The sequence below is a fragment of the Python bivittatus genome, unplaced genomic scaffold (genome assembly GCF_059951505.1).
Source record: "Python bivittatus isolate LINGU-HERP-01145 unplaced genomic scaffold, Pbiv_v1 ctg000000_np1212, whole genome shotgun sequence".
NCBI lineage: Eukaryota > Metazoa > Chordata > Lepidosauria > Squamata > Pythonidae > Python > Python bivittatus.
Window position 1 is genome coordinate 264,029 of NW_028277028.1, and position 14,609 is coordinate 278,637.

General features: G+C 37.4%; 1 protein-coding gene across 8 annotated transcripts in view; it reads left to right on the top strand.

Moving 5' to 3' along the window:
- FRRS1L (ferric chelate reductase 1 like) overlaps positions 1-14,609 on the top strand; it is a 75,984-nt gene that overhangs the window by 19,335 nt on the left and 42,040 nt on the right. For all 8 annotated transcript variants that reach the window (XM_088139744.1, XM_088140765.1, XM_088140217.1 and 5 more), the window contains 2 exons: positions 2,480-2,618; positions 4,887-5,133. In XM_088139744.1, the coding sequence (XP_087995870.1) occupies positions 2,480-2,618; positions 4,887-5,133 (386 nt within the window). The remainder of the gene's footprint in view (positions 1-2,479; positions 2,619-4,886; positions 5,134-14,609) is intronic.

The window sequence follows — 14,609 nt, forward strand, 5'->3', positions numbered from 1 at the left end:
GTCCATTTCTGACCTGGGAGGCCTTGCTCACTGTCACTCATGCCTTAGATTCACTGCAATGCTGCCCTTGAAAACCACTTGGAAGCTGCAGCTAGTCTAGAATGCAGCAGTGTAAATAATTACAAGTACACCTTGGTATGCTCATGTGTTACTGCTGCTTTGTGAGCCATACTGGCCACCAGTGAATATCTGAGTGGAATTCAAAGTGCTGTTTGTCACCTATAAAACCTTTCATGGCATGGGGCCTGGCTATTTGTGGAATTGCCTACCTCTAATTGCTTCTGCTCATCCAGTGAGATCTGACAGGGTTGGCATACTCCAGGTCCTATCACTCAAGCAATGTCATTTGGTGGGACTTAGGAGACACAACCTTTAAACTAGAGACCTCAATAAGATGGTTCCAGGTTTCTCAATGCATCTCTTTTTTCCCACAACAGAGCTTTATACTGCCTTTTCTGAATCAATATGGCTTGTATCAGTACACCATGTGGGTCTGCTGAATTTATGAATGTGTGCATGTGTGTTTTTAAGCAATACACTCTTAAGCAGTTCTTTTAGCTAGAAGCAGAAACAAATGTTCTACCTAAATTAGTGTTAGCAAGCAACTTCTGCCATACTTGTCACAACACTTGAAATTATTCTAAAACTCACATGGGTAAATCAGCAGACAGCATTATTATATGAAGATGGAGAAAATTCTCTGAAACCAGGAGATTGGAGACTTGCTTGCTCATTGCTAGGGACTATCTACAGTCAACCCACTTGATGCTAAGAGATCATCTTGAAAGGTAGTTCCCATCTACTGTATATATTTTAGACAGAAGATTTCCACAACAACATCACTGGCATGTAGTCACTTTCAAATTGTTTACCCTCATTTAAACAGCCAAACAAATTCAATCAACTTTGAAAGAAAGTAATATAATCCAGAACAATGACTTTCTGGCCCATTCCGTGAGTAGTCTCCCAATAAAGATAATTTTCTACTGTTTTCTGTTCCATTAAGGATGCAAATACACAATATGTTCACTAATAAGACTAAACACAAACCAGCATGGTTACATAACATCTTTAAATTGTACTGCCAAATGCCTAGTTCAATCAGCTCAGCTCATAGTCTAGTGGAAATAAGTAATGCAAGGCTGCCTGTAACAGTACCATTTTTGACAGTGGGAATTTCAGAACATACAAAGCAAAGACGTTAACTTTGATACCTATTGTTGTCCAAACTTTGAGAAATACAAGTATGAAATATGAAAAAGAAATAAATTCCAATGTGCAGTGTTCCATGGAAATATTTGATTCATTGCTTTGAGTTGCATAATGTCAATCTGAGATCAACCACAGATGCTCCCAGATGCTCCCAGAGTGGAACAACAAAGGAAGTCTCCTTAATGTTGAGCATATTAGCACATTTTGAAGGGCCTGTTGACTATTAGATATATCATCAGAATAGGCTGAAATAAAAGTGTTGTACTGATGTAAATCATTTCAGTTCCCTTATGTGCTCCAGCACCAGGCTTTGAATTAATGATTTATTAGATAATCTGTTGGGAATTATAAATTTTGTAGGTGTATAAGGGGAATAATATCCTGACGTCTCATGAAGCCATAATTAGGACTGAGAACTGTAACAGAGCAGGGAGCGAAGGGAAGGCTCTGGGAAAATCAGGGTTGGGTCATTGGTGACTAAGTAACCTCTTTATTGTTGTTTGGTGTGCCAACTTGAAAAACTTAAGGGCAAAAGGATTCAGCCTTCTGTGTATTTTTGTGTAAAGACTTCAAAGTGATATTTTAGTAAGTTAATATTTTTACTTACTGCTGCTAATTATTAAAAACTATTCATAACATTTTATGCTAGTAAAAGGCATCGCTTCTGTTCATAATTTAAATGAAGTTAGCTCTCCAACAGATATTCCAAATGATATTTGAGAGGTAGTCACTACATCTATTGGAGCAGCTGACAAGAGTACAGAAGCAGAAGATAATTTGTTATATCTATTGTTCCAACAGAGAAGAGAGTACTGAAGGATGTTGCTTTTCCAACTCTGGTTCCAGCACCAACTGTGGTTCCAGCATCTCATTGTTGTTCACTATTGGAAAATAATTTAATCTATCCAGTATGCTTTATGTTTTCTTATCAGATGCTTTGCTCAGTTTTTGATTGCTTTGGTTGGTTTTGTAAAAATCAAAGAGCCTGGGCTCATTTTCTGATACTTTAATTTTCTTCCCATCCTCAGATAAGCAGATGAAACAGGAACTGATGGGTAAAATAGTAAAACAAGAAGAAACAATGAATAAAAACTAACAAATAATACAATAAAAACTTAAATGGGGAGAAAGTTAGCTGCAGCAGCAGCTGCACACTAGGTCTAATATTTCCTTGAAATAACTGTCGTTATCATGTTTAGCTGTAAATACAGATATAATTCAACAGGAAAATTCTTTGAATTGTTTCTGTTTCCTTTATCACATGTAGGTATGGTAAGCCTGGATGCAATGCAGACACATGCGACTACTTTCTCAGTTACCGCAGAATAGGAGCAGACATAGAGTTTGAATTGAGTGCTGAGGCTGATGGCTGGGTAGCTGTAGGATTTTCCTCAGATAAGAAAATGGTAAGAATGTGTTGATTGCTGAAGTAATGACTGTTTTTCTCGGGGATAGGAAGGGCATATGAATAAAAATAATGACAAAACGTAGCTATCTGGTACCATGTAGCATTTTGCACAACTGTAATTGAGGTGGCATGGCAGAAATGTGATAACCATTCAAGGGGGTAATAAACAGTTTTAAGTAACACATTTTCCTTTTATGCCTAGATGGTGGTTCACTTAATCAATAAATCTGTTCTTTATGACAAATATGGTTCTGTACCTTTCCCAAAGCTCAGTTAAAAACCACCTATGCTTGAAATGATTTTAATGAAAAGTTTATCTGTACCACACTTGACCTGAGGGGATCCTCCTGTTTTTCCTTCAATTCTTTTTGCTTCAACAGTCACACATAAGGAACTTTTACCATACTTCTTTTCTAGGTACCTGAATATTCCTACGCCCTTCCTTCCTTCCTTCCTTCCTTCCTTCCTTCCTTCCTTCCTTCCTTCCTTCCTTCCTTCCTTCCTTCCTTCCTTCCTTCCTTCCTTCCTTCCTTCCTTCCTTCCTTCCTTCTTGGCAATAAACTAGTCAGTTTTGTCCACAAGGAGAGTGTGGTAAGCCCAGTGGTGTCTTGGTCAATGTTTAACAATCAGCTCTGCTGGTCCACATCCATTGCTGTGCTAGCTTCCATACGGCTGATTGGCGCACTAGGTATTGTGGCTTAGCTCTGCTCTTACCTGGCTCACAAAATTCCAGAAAATTTAACAATCGGCTCTTGTGAGCTGATATGAGCCAGCTCCAGCCCACACCCCAGGTATGCTTCATCCCCACTCCATGAAATCTTGTGGCCTTTATTAAGTACACTAGTTGAGGAAGCAAATTATGCCTACCAATAGCAAATTTGTTGAGTTTATTTTGATTATTGTATACTTTGTTAGATTCATGAAACTCAGAAATAGCAGGGTATGACACTCTAGAAAAAAGAAGAAAAAAGTGGGCTTAATAACAGCAGATGAAGACCTTAACCAAGGTTATATCTGTCAATCCTTAGAAGTAGTCCAGACAAGAAGCACCAGCCATGGGTATTAACACTATCTTTATTGTAAGGTTATAGTACAGGTAGTTTTTGCTTAATGAGCATTCATTCAGCAACAGTTCAAAGTTACGATGGGGCTGAACAAATGGTAGTTATGACCGGTCCTGGAAGTTACAGACGTTGCACCATGTCCACAGTCATGTGATAAAAATTTGGCAGCCTACACCCATTTACAAAAGTAGTGTGTGCTTCAACTCTCCCCATCCACTTATTTTCCCCCCATCTCTGCCCTTTGGGCCACCCTCCACCCTGCTGCCACCTACCCCTGCTACCCCCAACCGACCTTCACTGTCTTCTTCCTCCCACTGCTGTTGAGATGTATCCAGCCAAGGCTTTTTTTTTTTTTTTTTTTGCAAGGCCTTCACAATGTCCCCCATCTCCCCCCCCCCCCAATCTCTGCTCTTTTGGCCACCCTCCACTCCGCTCCCTGCCTACCCCTGCTGCCCCCACTGCTCCCAGCTGACCTTCGCCGTTTTCTTCCTCCCTCGAAGGGCAAGTAGCTACTTTGGCCAGGTGGACCTCGTCAGCAGCAGGAGGAAGAAGACGGTGAAAGTCAGATGGGGCAGCAGGGGGCAGTAGGGGTAGATGTCAGTGGTGAAGTGCAGGGCAGCCAAAAGGGCAGAGATGGCGAGGGAGATAGGTGGGATGGAAGAGTTGAAGCAGAGGGAAGTATGGTGGAGCAGGAGAAGTATGAAATCCTTGCCTAATGACAGCATGGTCCTTGCCTAACAACTGCAACTGGGACTACCAGAACTGCCGTTGCCAAGTGATCATGATGTTTCACCTAATGACTGCTTCGTTTAGCGATGGAAATTCTGGTCCCAATTATGGTCATTAAGTGAGGACTACCTGTAAAAGAATCTTGCAGGTCTGAAAGTGCATCTCTCCCCTCTCACTTTTACAGTCCAAGAAACTAGGGAGGGTCCCTTCTGAAATGTTTGCCATGTCCCTGTTGCTTCTGTGGGCTAAGCTGCCTCTTATCTGACCATTGTCTAGTCTGCTACTGCTGCTCCTTCTATCTCTCAAAGACATTCTTACCACTACAGTATCTTATTACAGAAATCTCAGCAATTTTACCTTTATCTATAATCTGACTCATCCTCCAATATTGAGATCACTTATGCCAAGATTATCTGATTATCTTCAGTAGAGTTGATGGTACAGTGGAATTCTTAGTTAATTTCTCAATTTAGGGTGGAGATGATGTCATGGCCTGTGTTCATGATGATAATGGAAGAGTCAGAATACATCACTTCTACAATGTTGGTCAGTGGGCAAAAGAGATCCAAAGAAATCCTGCCAGAGATGAAGAAGGTATTTTTGAAAACAACCGTGTCACATGTCGATTTAAGCGTCCAGTGAAGGTTCCCAGGGATGAAACTATTGTAGATCTCCATCTGAGTTGGTACTACTTATTTGCTTGGGGTCCAGCAATTCAGGGTAAGTTGATATTTTTGTTTGCTTGATTATACTCCTAGAAAAAATTATGTGGTCTCTAAGAGTCAACACTGACTTGATGGCACATAATCAAATCAATCAATTGATTTTTACTGTATTATTACAAAACACATAGTGGAGGCTAAAATAAACTATACGGTAGGCTTGCATGGTTAAGATTTGGCATGATTATATGCTGATTTTCTATTATTATGAGGGGGAGAGACCTGGATAAGGTTGCTGATATATACTCATAATAAAACAACCAATCTGGTCTTAGGCAGGATTTGCAAATTGTGCCAAGCTAAAGTTTTGGCTTAGTGTATTATTATAAACAAATTTCTCCCAGTCTACAGCCCCACCCATATATGTGATGAGGCCTGACTAAATTTGAGTAAATTTAGGACCCTGAATTGTACTCCCAGTCAAGAGGTTCCTCATTCCTGGTCTAAGTCAAAAGGAATGACAAACCAAGAATAGAATGTGACTCTGAATGCAGGATAAAGCTAGGCATCAAACTCTGCATTACTGTATACTCAAAATTTGAGTCTCCTCTTCCCCAAAATATTCCATTTGTGTTAAATAGGAACCAGTTGGAGGAATATAAGCAGGTGATTGATCAATACGAATTTCCAGACCTTCTCCAATAGTATTTATTTATTTATTTATTTATTGCTTTTAAAATAATAACAGAAACAGAAACAAAAAGAAACAAAGAACAGAGGTAATTGTAATGCAAATACATACATTTTAAAAAAAAAACACATAAAAGTGCTTAAAAAGGTGAAAAAATGTAACAGAAAAAAGAAACGAAACAAAGTATAATATATCATTATAACAAGTTACAATTCTATATATACTTATCTAATGTAAATATTATTCAAGTGCTTATGTATCAATTTCTAATACATTTTTATAACTATCATTCTTTTAACCTATTATATTTTGTATAAATGAGTTCCATATCTCATTATACTTGTCCATACAAGGTCTACATCTATAAGCAATTCGCTCATAGATGGCAAGTATAATCAGGCCTTCAATCCATTGAGTGAATGGGGCCATACATTTATCTTTCCAATGCTGCAATATCAGTCTTTTGGCCACAGTAAGGGCATGGAGAATCCATTTACAGTGTCCAGCTGTCAAATTCCATGTACTAGGTATGTAATTCAAGAGAATATTATCCTCTGAAAATTTTAGCTTTTGTTGCACAGTCATATTTATATAGTCTATTTTTTTTAATCTGGTCAATCATGTCTGATTCTCAGAGACTGCCTGGACAAGTCCCTGCAGTTTTCTTGGCAAGGTTTTTCAGAAGTGATTTGCCTCCATTACTTTCTCCCAAAACTTAGTAAATATAGGACATTGTAAAAACATGTGTTTTAAAGAAGCATTATCCTTATTACATCTCCAACAAAATGCTGTCTTGGACAGTCCTTTTCCATACAAATGTAATGGAGTCCAATAAATGCTAAATATTATTTTTTGTTGTAAAAGCCATAGTTTAAGGTCCACTGACACTCTTGCTATAGAAGTTAAGACATTCTCCTGTTGTCTAGGCAACATAGGAGCCTCTAATTTTTTATTCCACTCATTTCTTAGCATCTGCATATCAAATTGATTTATTGATAACAAATATCTATAAAAACTAATGGTAGGTTTTTTTAGTTTAAAGGATTTAACAAGTTGTTCTAGTATCTCAGATATCTCAGAAAATGCTGCTGGTCCAAACAATGTTGTTAAAAAATGTTGTAGCTGTAACTATTGCTTCCATCCAATTTTTTCCATATCATCAACTTTTTCCCAATTTTTAAAGTTGGCTTTCCCCATTAAAGTCACTTTAGAATGGGAAAAGAAGTCAGATCTTTTTTTATTAGACATTCCATTCCATAACTTTCTAACTGACGTAATTGTTTCCAGAGATACTAAAGTTCTAGTGTGCCCAAATCGGAAAATTAACACCAATTGTTGGCTTCCAGTATTTAATGCTTGACAGTAGGTAAGCATGATGATATAGCTCCAGATTCAGAAAACTGAATTCTCCCTCATTAATTGGTAATTGCATTTTCTGTAAAGATATTCTTGGAATTGAAGAACCCCATAGAAATTTTCTAAACAAGGAATTTCTTTCTGAAAATATGTTCCAGATATAAAAACTGGAATTCCTCTCAGAATACAAATTAATCTGTGAATAATATTCATTTTGAGAGTGTTCACCTTTCCTAAAAGGGTGAGTTTTAATGATTCCCATCTATCGATATCTGAAGAAACCTTTCTATATATTTTATATATATTACATGTTACTAACTGAGTTATATCCTTTGGAATACACATACTTAATAACTCCATATTTAATGGATTTGGTACAAATACTGAATTGATATTCCTTAAATGGATGGGTAACCAAATTTTCACCTATTTGCATTAGTTCCAATTTTGACCACTTAATAGAATATCCTGCTATTTTACTAAAGGCATTTATCTTTTGCATCAACACTGGAATAGGAGTAAGAGGTTTAGAAATAAACCAAAGAATATTGTCTGCAAATAAAACCAATTTGTGTTCAACTGAGTTATGTACTACTCCATAGATTTCCCAATGTTGTCTAATAGCACAAGCCAAGGGTTCCACACAGATATTAAAAAGCAATGGTGAAAGTGGACATCCTTGTCTAGTTCCTCTAAATAGCAGAAAAGTAGGAGAAAACATGACATTAATCTTTACTTTAGATGTGGACAACTCATATAATCTCTTGATCCATTTTATAAATTCCAAAGAAAATCCAAATCTATTAAGTATGGCAAACATGTACTGTTTATGAATTTTGTCAAAAGCTTTTTCAGCATCTAATGATAAAATTACAAATTGATCTTTATTTTTATTCAAATCTATTAGATCTACAACTAACCTAATGTCATCTGTTGCTTGCCTAGTTTTTATAAATCCTACTTGATCATTCTTAATAACAAACGATATCACTTGCTGAAAGTTTTGGGAGAAAGTAATGGACTATATAAATATGATTGTGTGACAAAAGCTGAAATTTTCATATGATAATATTCTTTTGAACTACATACCTAGTACATGGAACTTGACAACCAGACAACATAAATGGATTCGTTGTGCCCTTACTATGGCCAAAAGACTGATATTGCAGCATTGGAAAAATAAATATATGGCTCTATCTATTCAATGGATTTAAGACCTGATCACACTTAGTACTTATGAGTGGTTTGCCTATAGATGTAGACTTAGAGAGATCTCTTTGGAGAAGACCCTGATGCTGGGAAAGATTGAAGGCAAAAGGAGAATTGGACGGCAGAGGGTGAGATGGTTAGATAGCATCACTGAACCAATGAGCATGAAACTGAGCAAACTCAGGGAGGTAGGAAGGCCTGGCGCGATATGGTTCATGGGGTCACGAAGAGTCGGGCACAACTTAACGACTAAACAACAACAACAACAATAAATAAATAAATAAATAAATAAATAAATAAATAAAAACATGATAGTCATATAAATGTATTAGAAATACAGGTAGTCCCCGCTCAATGACCGTTCGTTTATGATGGTTTGAAGTTATGATGACCTTGGAAAGGATGCTTTATACCCCATAAAGCACTTCTGGCCATCATAAAATGTCACACTGCCCCCCCTGCAGTCATGTGGCCGCATTTTGGGTGCTTGGCAACCAGCTTGCATTTACAACTGGTTGCCAAGCACCTCGTGATCATGTGATCACCATTTGCAATCTTTTCTGCTGGCTTCCCCATTGGAAGCTGTCAGGGAAGGTTGCAAATGGAGGGGACATGGCAGTGTGCAGGAATGGAGCTCAAATCCTGAAGCTCTGTTCCTCCAGCCCCACCAAGAATTTCCCCTCCACTCATGGAGGGGAAACCCCTTGGCGGTGTGAAGGAACGGAGCTCAAATCTTCAGGATTCAAGCTCTGTACCTTCACACTGCTGAGACATTTCAAAGCTTTCAAAGAGCTACCTGCTGGAAGGATTTCAGCTCTGTGCTGAGCTGAATCCTTCAGCAGGCAGCCTTTTTGCTCCATCCACTTAACCACCTGGGAGATCGCTTAATGACCGCAACCGGGAGTGCCCAGATTGTGGTTGTTGAGTGAAGCGGTCATGTGGATGTCTCGCTTAATGACCGGTTCACTAAGTGACTGAGATTCCTGTCCCAATTGTAGTTGTTAGATGAGGACTACCTGTATATACAGTACATACTAGAATAATGTTTGCATTAGATAAGTATATACAGAATTGTAATTGTTTACTGTTATAATGACATATTAATGTGTGTGTTTTTTGTTCTATTTTTTCACTTTTTTGTTAAAGCACTTTCTATGTGTTTTTTTCCCCCCTTCTCAATAATAATAAAATAAGTTGTACTGACCTGGCAAGACTTTGTGTTTTTGAGAACAGCTTTCTCTTTCTGGAGACCTCTTTAGTAAAATCAGGATAGACTGATACCTTACTTTGGCTGGAACTGCACTTCAATGGAGACTTTACTGATTTCTGGCGAAATATACATAAAATTTCATCTCTTGTGGTAACGCAAAGGAATCGCACAATAATGATGTTAGAACTAGTTCCAGTCTTCCATCTCGTTAAAGGAATTTTAATCACATCATCAATCTTGACTGGAAAGTCAGTTCCCAAAGAGAGGAGCTTTCTGAAAAAATTCTCCATAAATTCAGCCAGGTTTGGTTGGCCTGGAGGGTTTTCTATGCCAATGACACATAGATTTTTTCTGCGCATTTGTGACTCTAAGTAATTCGTTTATCCAAAATATCAAATCAAATCAAATCAAGGCTTATTGATTAGTCCTAAGGCCTTATCAAAATAACAATTAAACAGTAAATAATTAATAAAACTCTTTACAAAAGTAATATAGCAAACAGATTAAATAAAACATGAATAAAAATAGAGTAATAAGTATAAGTAGGTATACATGTAAGTGAAAATACAAATAATATTTCCATATCACCCCGGCAATTCACTCCAATCGACCCCACATATGTAGATCTCAAACGCATTGCTTTGCTTAAAAACAAGGCTGTGTTATATGTTATTTTTGGGTTTTGACCGCACATAAAATATGTTGCTCTAATATGTGAATCCCAATGAGTCGTTTGTTTAACATATGGGCCAAGATGTAAGCCTCTCACCGTCTTATACAAGTTACAGTCAAATAGTACGTGTGCTATGTCCTCAATTTCAGGTGCTCCGCATATACAAATGTGTTCATTATAAGGGATCCTGTTAAATCTCCCATTTCTGATCATAGTATCAAGTTGATCAAATCTAGCTCATGTGAATGCCTCCCTAAGTTGTTTTGGCATTTGGATTTTTAAGTAATTATCAGTTTGAAGTGTACATTTATAACAACTTAGCCATTTCAAATTGCCAACCTTACTAAGGGTGGTTATATCTTTTTGCACTTCAGTATCCAAAATTCTTTGTCCAGCTCTCTTTTTAGCTTGATCTCCAAGAGCACTGGAGACTGGGAGACCACAATTCCTTATAAAATTTATCAACTGTATGTTCCAAGAGGTCTGTTGTTGAGATTTTATCTGTTCTAATAAACACAATTTGGGAAGTCTATCAGATTCCATTTCATTAATTTTATACCAGTAATTATATGCTCTGATTTTAGTTTATGAATAGATTGTGTAAATTCCCAGTGCAGCTCTAACAGCGGCAGCTGAAGTCCTTTTATCTAAACCCAGGATGCTTCTCAGATTCTATGACTGTGTTTGTTCTATTATTGTTGTAGAATCTAAGTCCCAAACTTCTGCTGTGTATGAAAGCATAGGAATAACCTTAGCTTTATATACTTTAATTATCAGGGTCAAGGAGCCTGGGTAGGTATGAGTTTTTAATTTAAGCAGTAGGTTCATATGTGCCCTTGCTCTAAGCGAGCTCCTTTGATGGTGGCAAATCCAAGATCTGGTCTCAGAGAAAATTACCCCAAGATAGGGAAAGGCTTTCACTTGCTCTATTACTTCACCATCTAATCACCATCTATGTCTCTGTTGACCTTTTCCAAATACCATAATTTTTTATTTTGATTTGTTAATGATTAGAGAATTATCCTGACAATAGGAGCTAAGCCTTCTTAACAACCTGCGAAGTCCCTCTTGTAAATAAGATAATAATATCATGATATCAGCATATAATAAGGTGTTACAATATGTATTTAGGACTTTAGGCATATGTACTGAGGGGTCCTTCATTACTCCCGGCAGGTCGTTGATATATAGACTAAATAACAATGGCACTAATATGCACTCTTGTCTTACCCCTTTATATGTGTTGATCCTGTTTGCCATATCTCTGTTTACTCCAAACCTCACTCTCAGACATGTGCTTGTATATAGAGCTTTAATCAATACTAACAGTCTGTGTTTGATTTTTAGGGCAATCAATTTACTCCATAGTAATTCTCTATTCACCATGTCAAACGCTGTAGTAAAATCAATAAAGGCAGCATACAGATGTCTCCTCTTACCGGCATATTTGGCAATCAGCTGATTTAAAATGAAACAGTTATCAATGGTGGCTCAATTCTGCCTAAAACCTGCTTGTTCTTCTGCCAGGATACCTTTTTCATATACCCAGCTTTCAAGTCTATTCAAGTGTAATTGAGCATATATTTTGGCAACAATATCTATTAAACTAATAGGCCTATAATTGCTAGGGCCCTCTTTATTCCCTTTTTTATACAGTATATAGGCATCACTATTGCCATCTTCCACCCGACTGGGATCTGGCAGTTATTATTTATATGTGTAAATTGACCTGCCAGTAAGGGAACTTTTTAGATAATTTATATGTGTAAATAGACCCACCAGTTAAGGAAGTTTTTAGATAATTCGACTGGCAAAAAATCCTCTCTCGGGGCTTTATTACTCTTTAGACCTTTTATAATGGTCTGTATCTCATTTTCTGAGACAGGTGGCCAGGGCAAAGTAGTTTCAGTAGGTAATAAATCACCGTTTAAAGGCTGTTTTTTCTGCAGAGTCCGTTAAAGCAAATAAACCTCTATAATAATTCTCCCAATCTTCAGCAGAGATTGGGATATCAAATGCAAATCTCCATTCTCTTAAAATTCCTGCCACGGAGTGCCAAAATATAGCCGAATTATGAATTTTTGCTGCTGCCTCTAGTCCTGACCAAATTGAGATGGCATGAATTTTTTTCTTTAATTTTATAAGTTTTTTATATTCACTTCTTAAGGTCAGCATTTCCTCGTGTGTATGGACAGAGAAACATCCCTGAATGTGTCTCATGGCTGACTTAATTTCTTTTTCGTCAGCCGACATTCATTATCAAACCAGGGAGATCTGCCTATGTAAGAGCTTTTCACTAAAGCTTTGGTTGTTAAATGTTTCTTCAACGTATAGCAGATTTGTAAAAGCATTAGAAACTAGCAACCAGTCAGCATTAGGAGATCGAATTGTCTTAACCCAATTAGCCACATTCTCTGCCTTAAGGCTATCTAATATAGCCATAGTATCGACTTTGGCCCATGTTAGTCTTTTGTTTTGACACACCTCATATTGACTAGTGAGCCACCTATCAGTCTTATGAAATAGTCTTAGATCTGAACTACCCATGAAATTCACACTCAGTGGCTGATGGCCACTTTCGCCTCTTAGATGTACTATAATTTCTGAAAATAGGTCAACTTTATTTCACAATTCACAAATGAGATCTAACACACTGCTTGTGTGGGCTGAATGATAAGTGTATGGATATATATAACTATTATCCTTGCCCCCCAAAATTTGAAGATTACATTTAAAAATTATAGAAACTAAATACAGGCCAGCATTATTGCTTTTATTACCTCTTGAGAGCCACTGTGGATTACACTCAAGGAATTCATGTGGAAAACTATTCTTTTGTCCAAAATCATGAAGGGATTATCCTAATTTGGCATTAAAATGGCCAAGTAATATAATTATGGATTGAGAATATAATGATGTTAATTCATCTATTATAATTTCTAAACTTATCCAATAATCAGAATTAAAATAAGGGTGTGTGGGGGGGGGAATATATACATTTACTACTATTACTTCTAAGTCCTTATATCTACATTTCACAGCTAATATGTGGGGAAATCTATCTTCATTATATAATTTCTCTCCCTGCCAGTGGAATTCTTGCTTGATAAGAGTACAAAGGCAGCCAGAGGCTCATCCTTTGTTCTTTAATTTTTGGGCAGGGATATCCCATCTTTGAAATTCCGGGAGTTGTGCAGGTTCATTCTCTCCTGTTAACCAGGTTTCCTGAATAGCTATTATATCAAATTTAGAGAGGAAGCCCGCCAATTCACTGTACACCGTTTCCTTCCATTTAGCTACATTCCAGGACACAATTTGTATAGATCTCATACAGGCAGGATGTTCTAAGTGGGATAGTGAAGTGGGACTTAGAGGTACATTCAGTCAGTTTGTTTCTGAATCTGGTACAATATTATCAGTGCTTCCCAAATAAACATAGTTATTATAAATTTCAACTTTCCTCACCGGAGATTGTATTTGTTGCTCTTCTATACTCAATCCTACCTTCTGATTTTTTTAATTGCTGAGCTTGCATGTGTCTAGCATCAAATTGGGGGTTGGAAACAAAAGGTTGCTTCTTTTCAAGGCCTCCCTTGTTGATTTCCACTTGCAGTAACATAGAGTGACGAGATATAGGGTGACAAGATATAGGTGCTGAATAAAATCTGGAGTCTAGGCCATCCTTGGGTCAGCTGCTAGAGGCAACTCTGCCGGTTGTTCTATCTGATTTTCCGATGCCAAAATATTAAATCTCTGGCTGCAGTTTTACCCTCTAAGTGATTAGTTAAAATTTGTGTTGTAATATCCTGCTGGGTGACCTTTCCTTTTATATGTTTAGGGCTAGTTCGCCTTCTCTTTTTTTTTTGGAGATTTTATTTTTTCAGAGTCTGGGCTTAGTAACAGTTCCATCAAGGAGCAACTTGAGGGGAGTAGGGTATTGAGGGTCTCTGTTGCTTTTGTTACCGATTCCAGCATTGATCTTACTGTATCAATTTTATTTAAGATCAATTGTTGTTCCCCCAGGGGAAGAGTGGCAAACAGATGGGTTAATTCTTCCTCATTTTCCACAAAGTCTTCAAGGGCCTGTATCTCTCCTTTCTGCAAGTCTGGAGCCAAATTTCCATTATCCTTATCTTGTTCTGACCTTATTAGTGTAGGAGAACTCCTCTTTGCAGATAATAAGCAATTATAGTTAGAGTTTTCAAGGTTCGTTCCATCCTCCCTCTCTATCTTAGCTCTCTGCCCAGACTTTAATAAAGGCTGGGTTTGAGTGTTGTGAAAAACATGTATTGGCTGGATATGAAACTTCCTTAGGTAATTTTCAAACTTTAAGAGTATTGATGGCAAAACAAACTTTTCAAACTTTAACAACATTCTTTTGCATCCATGCCTACT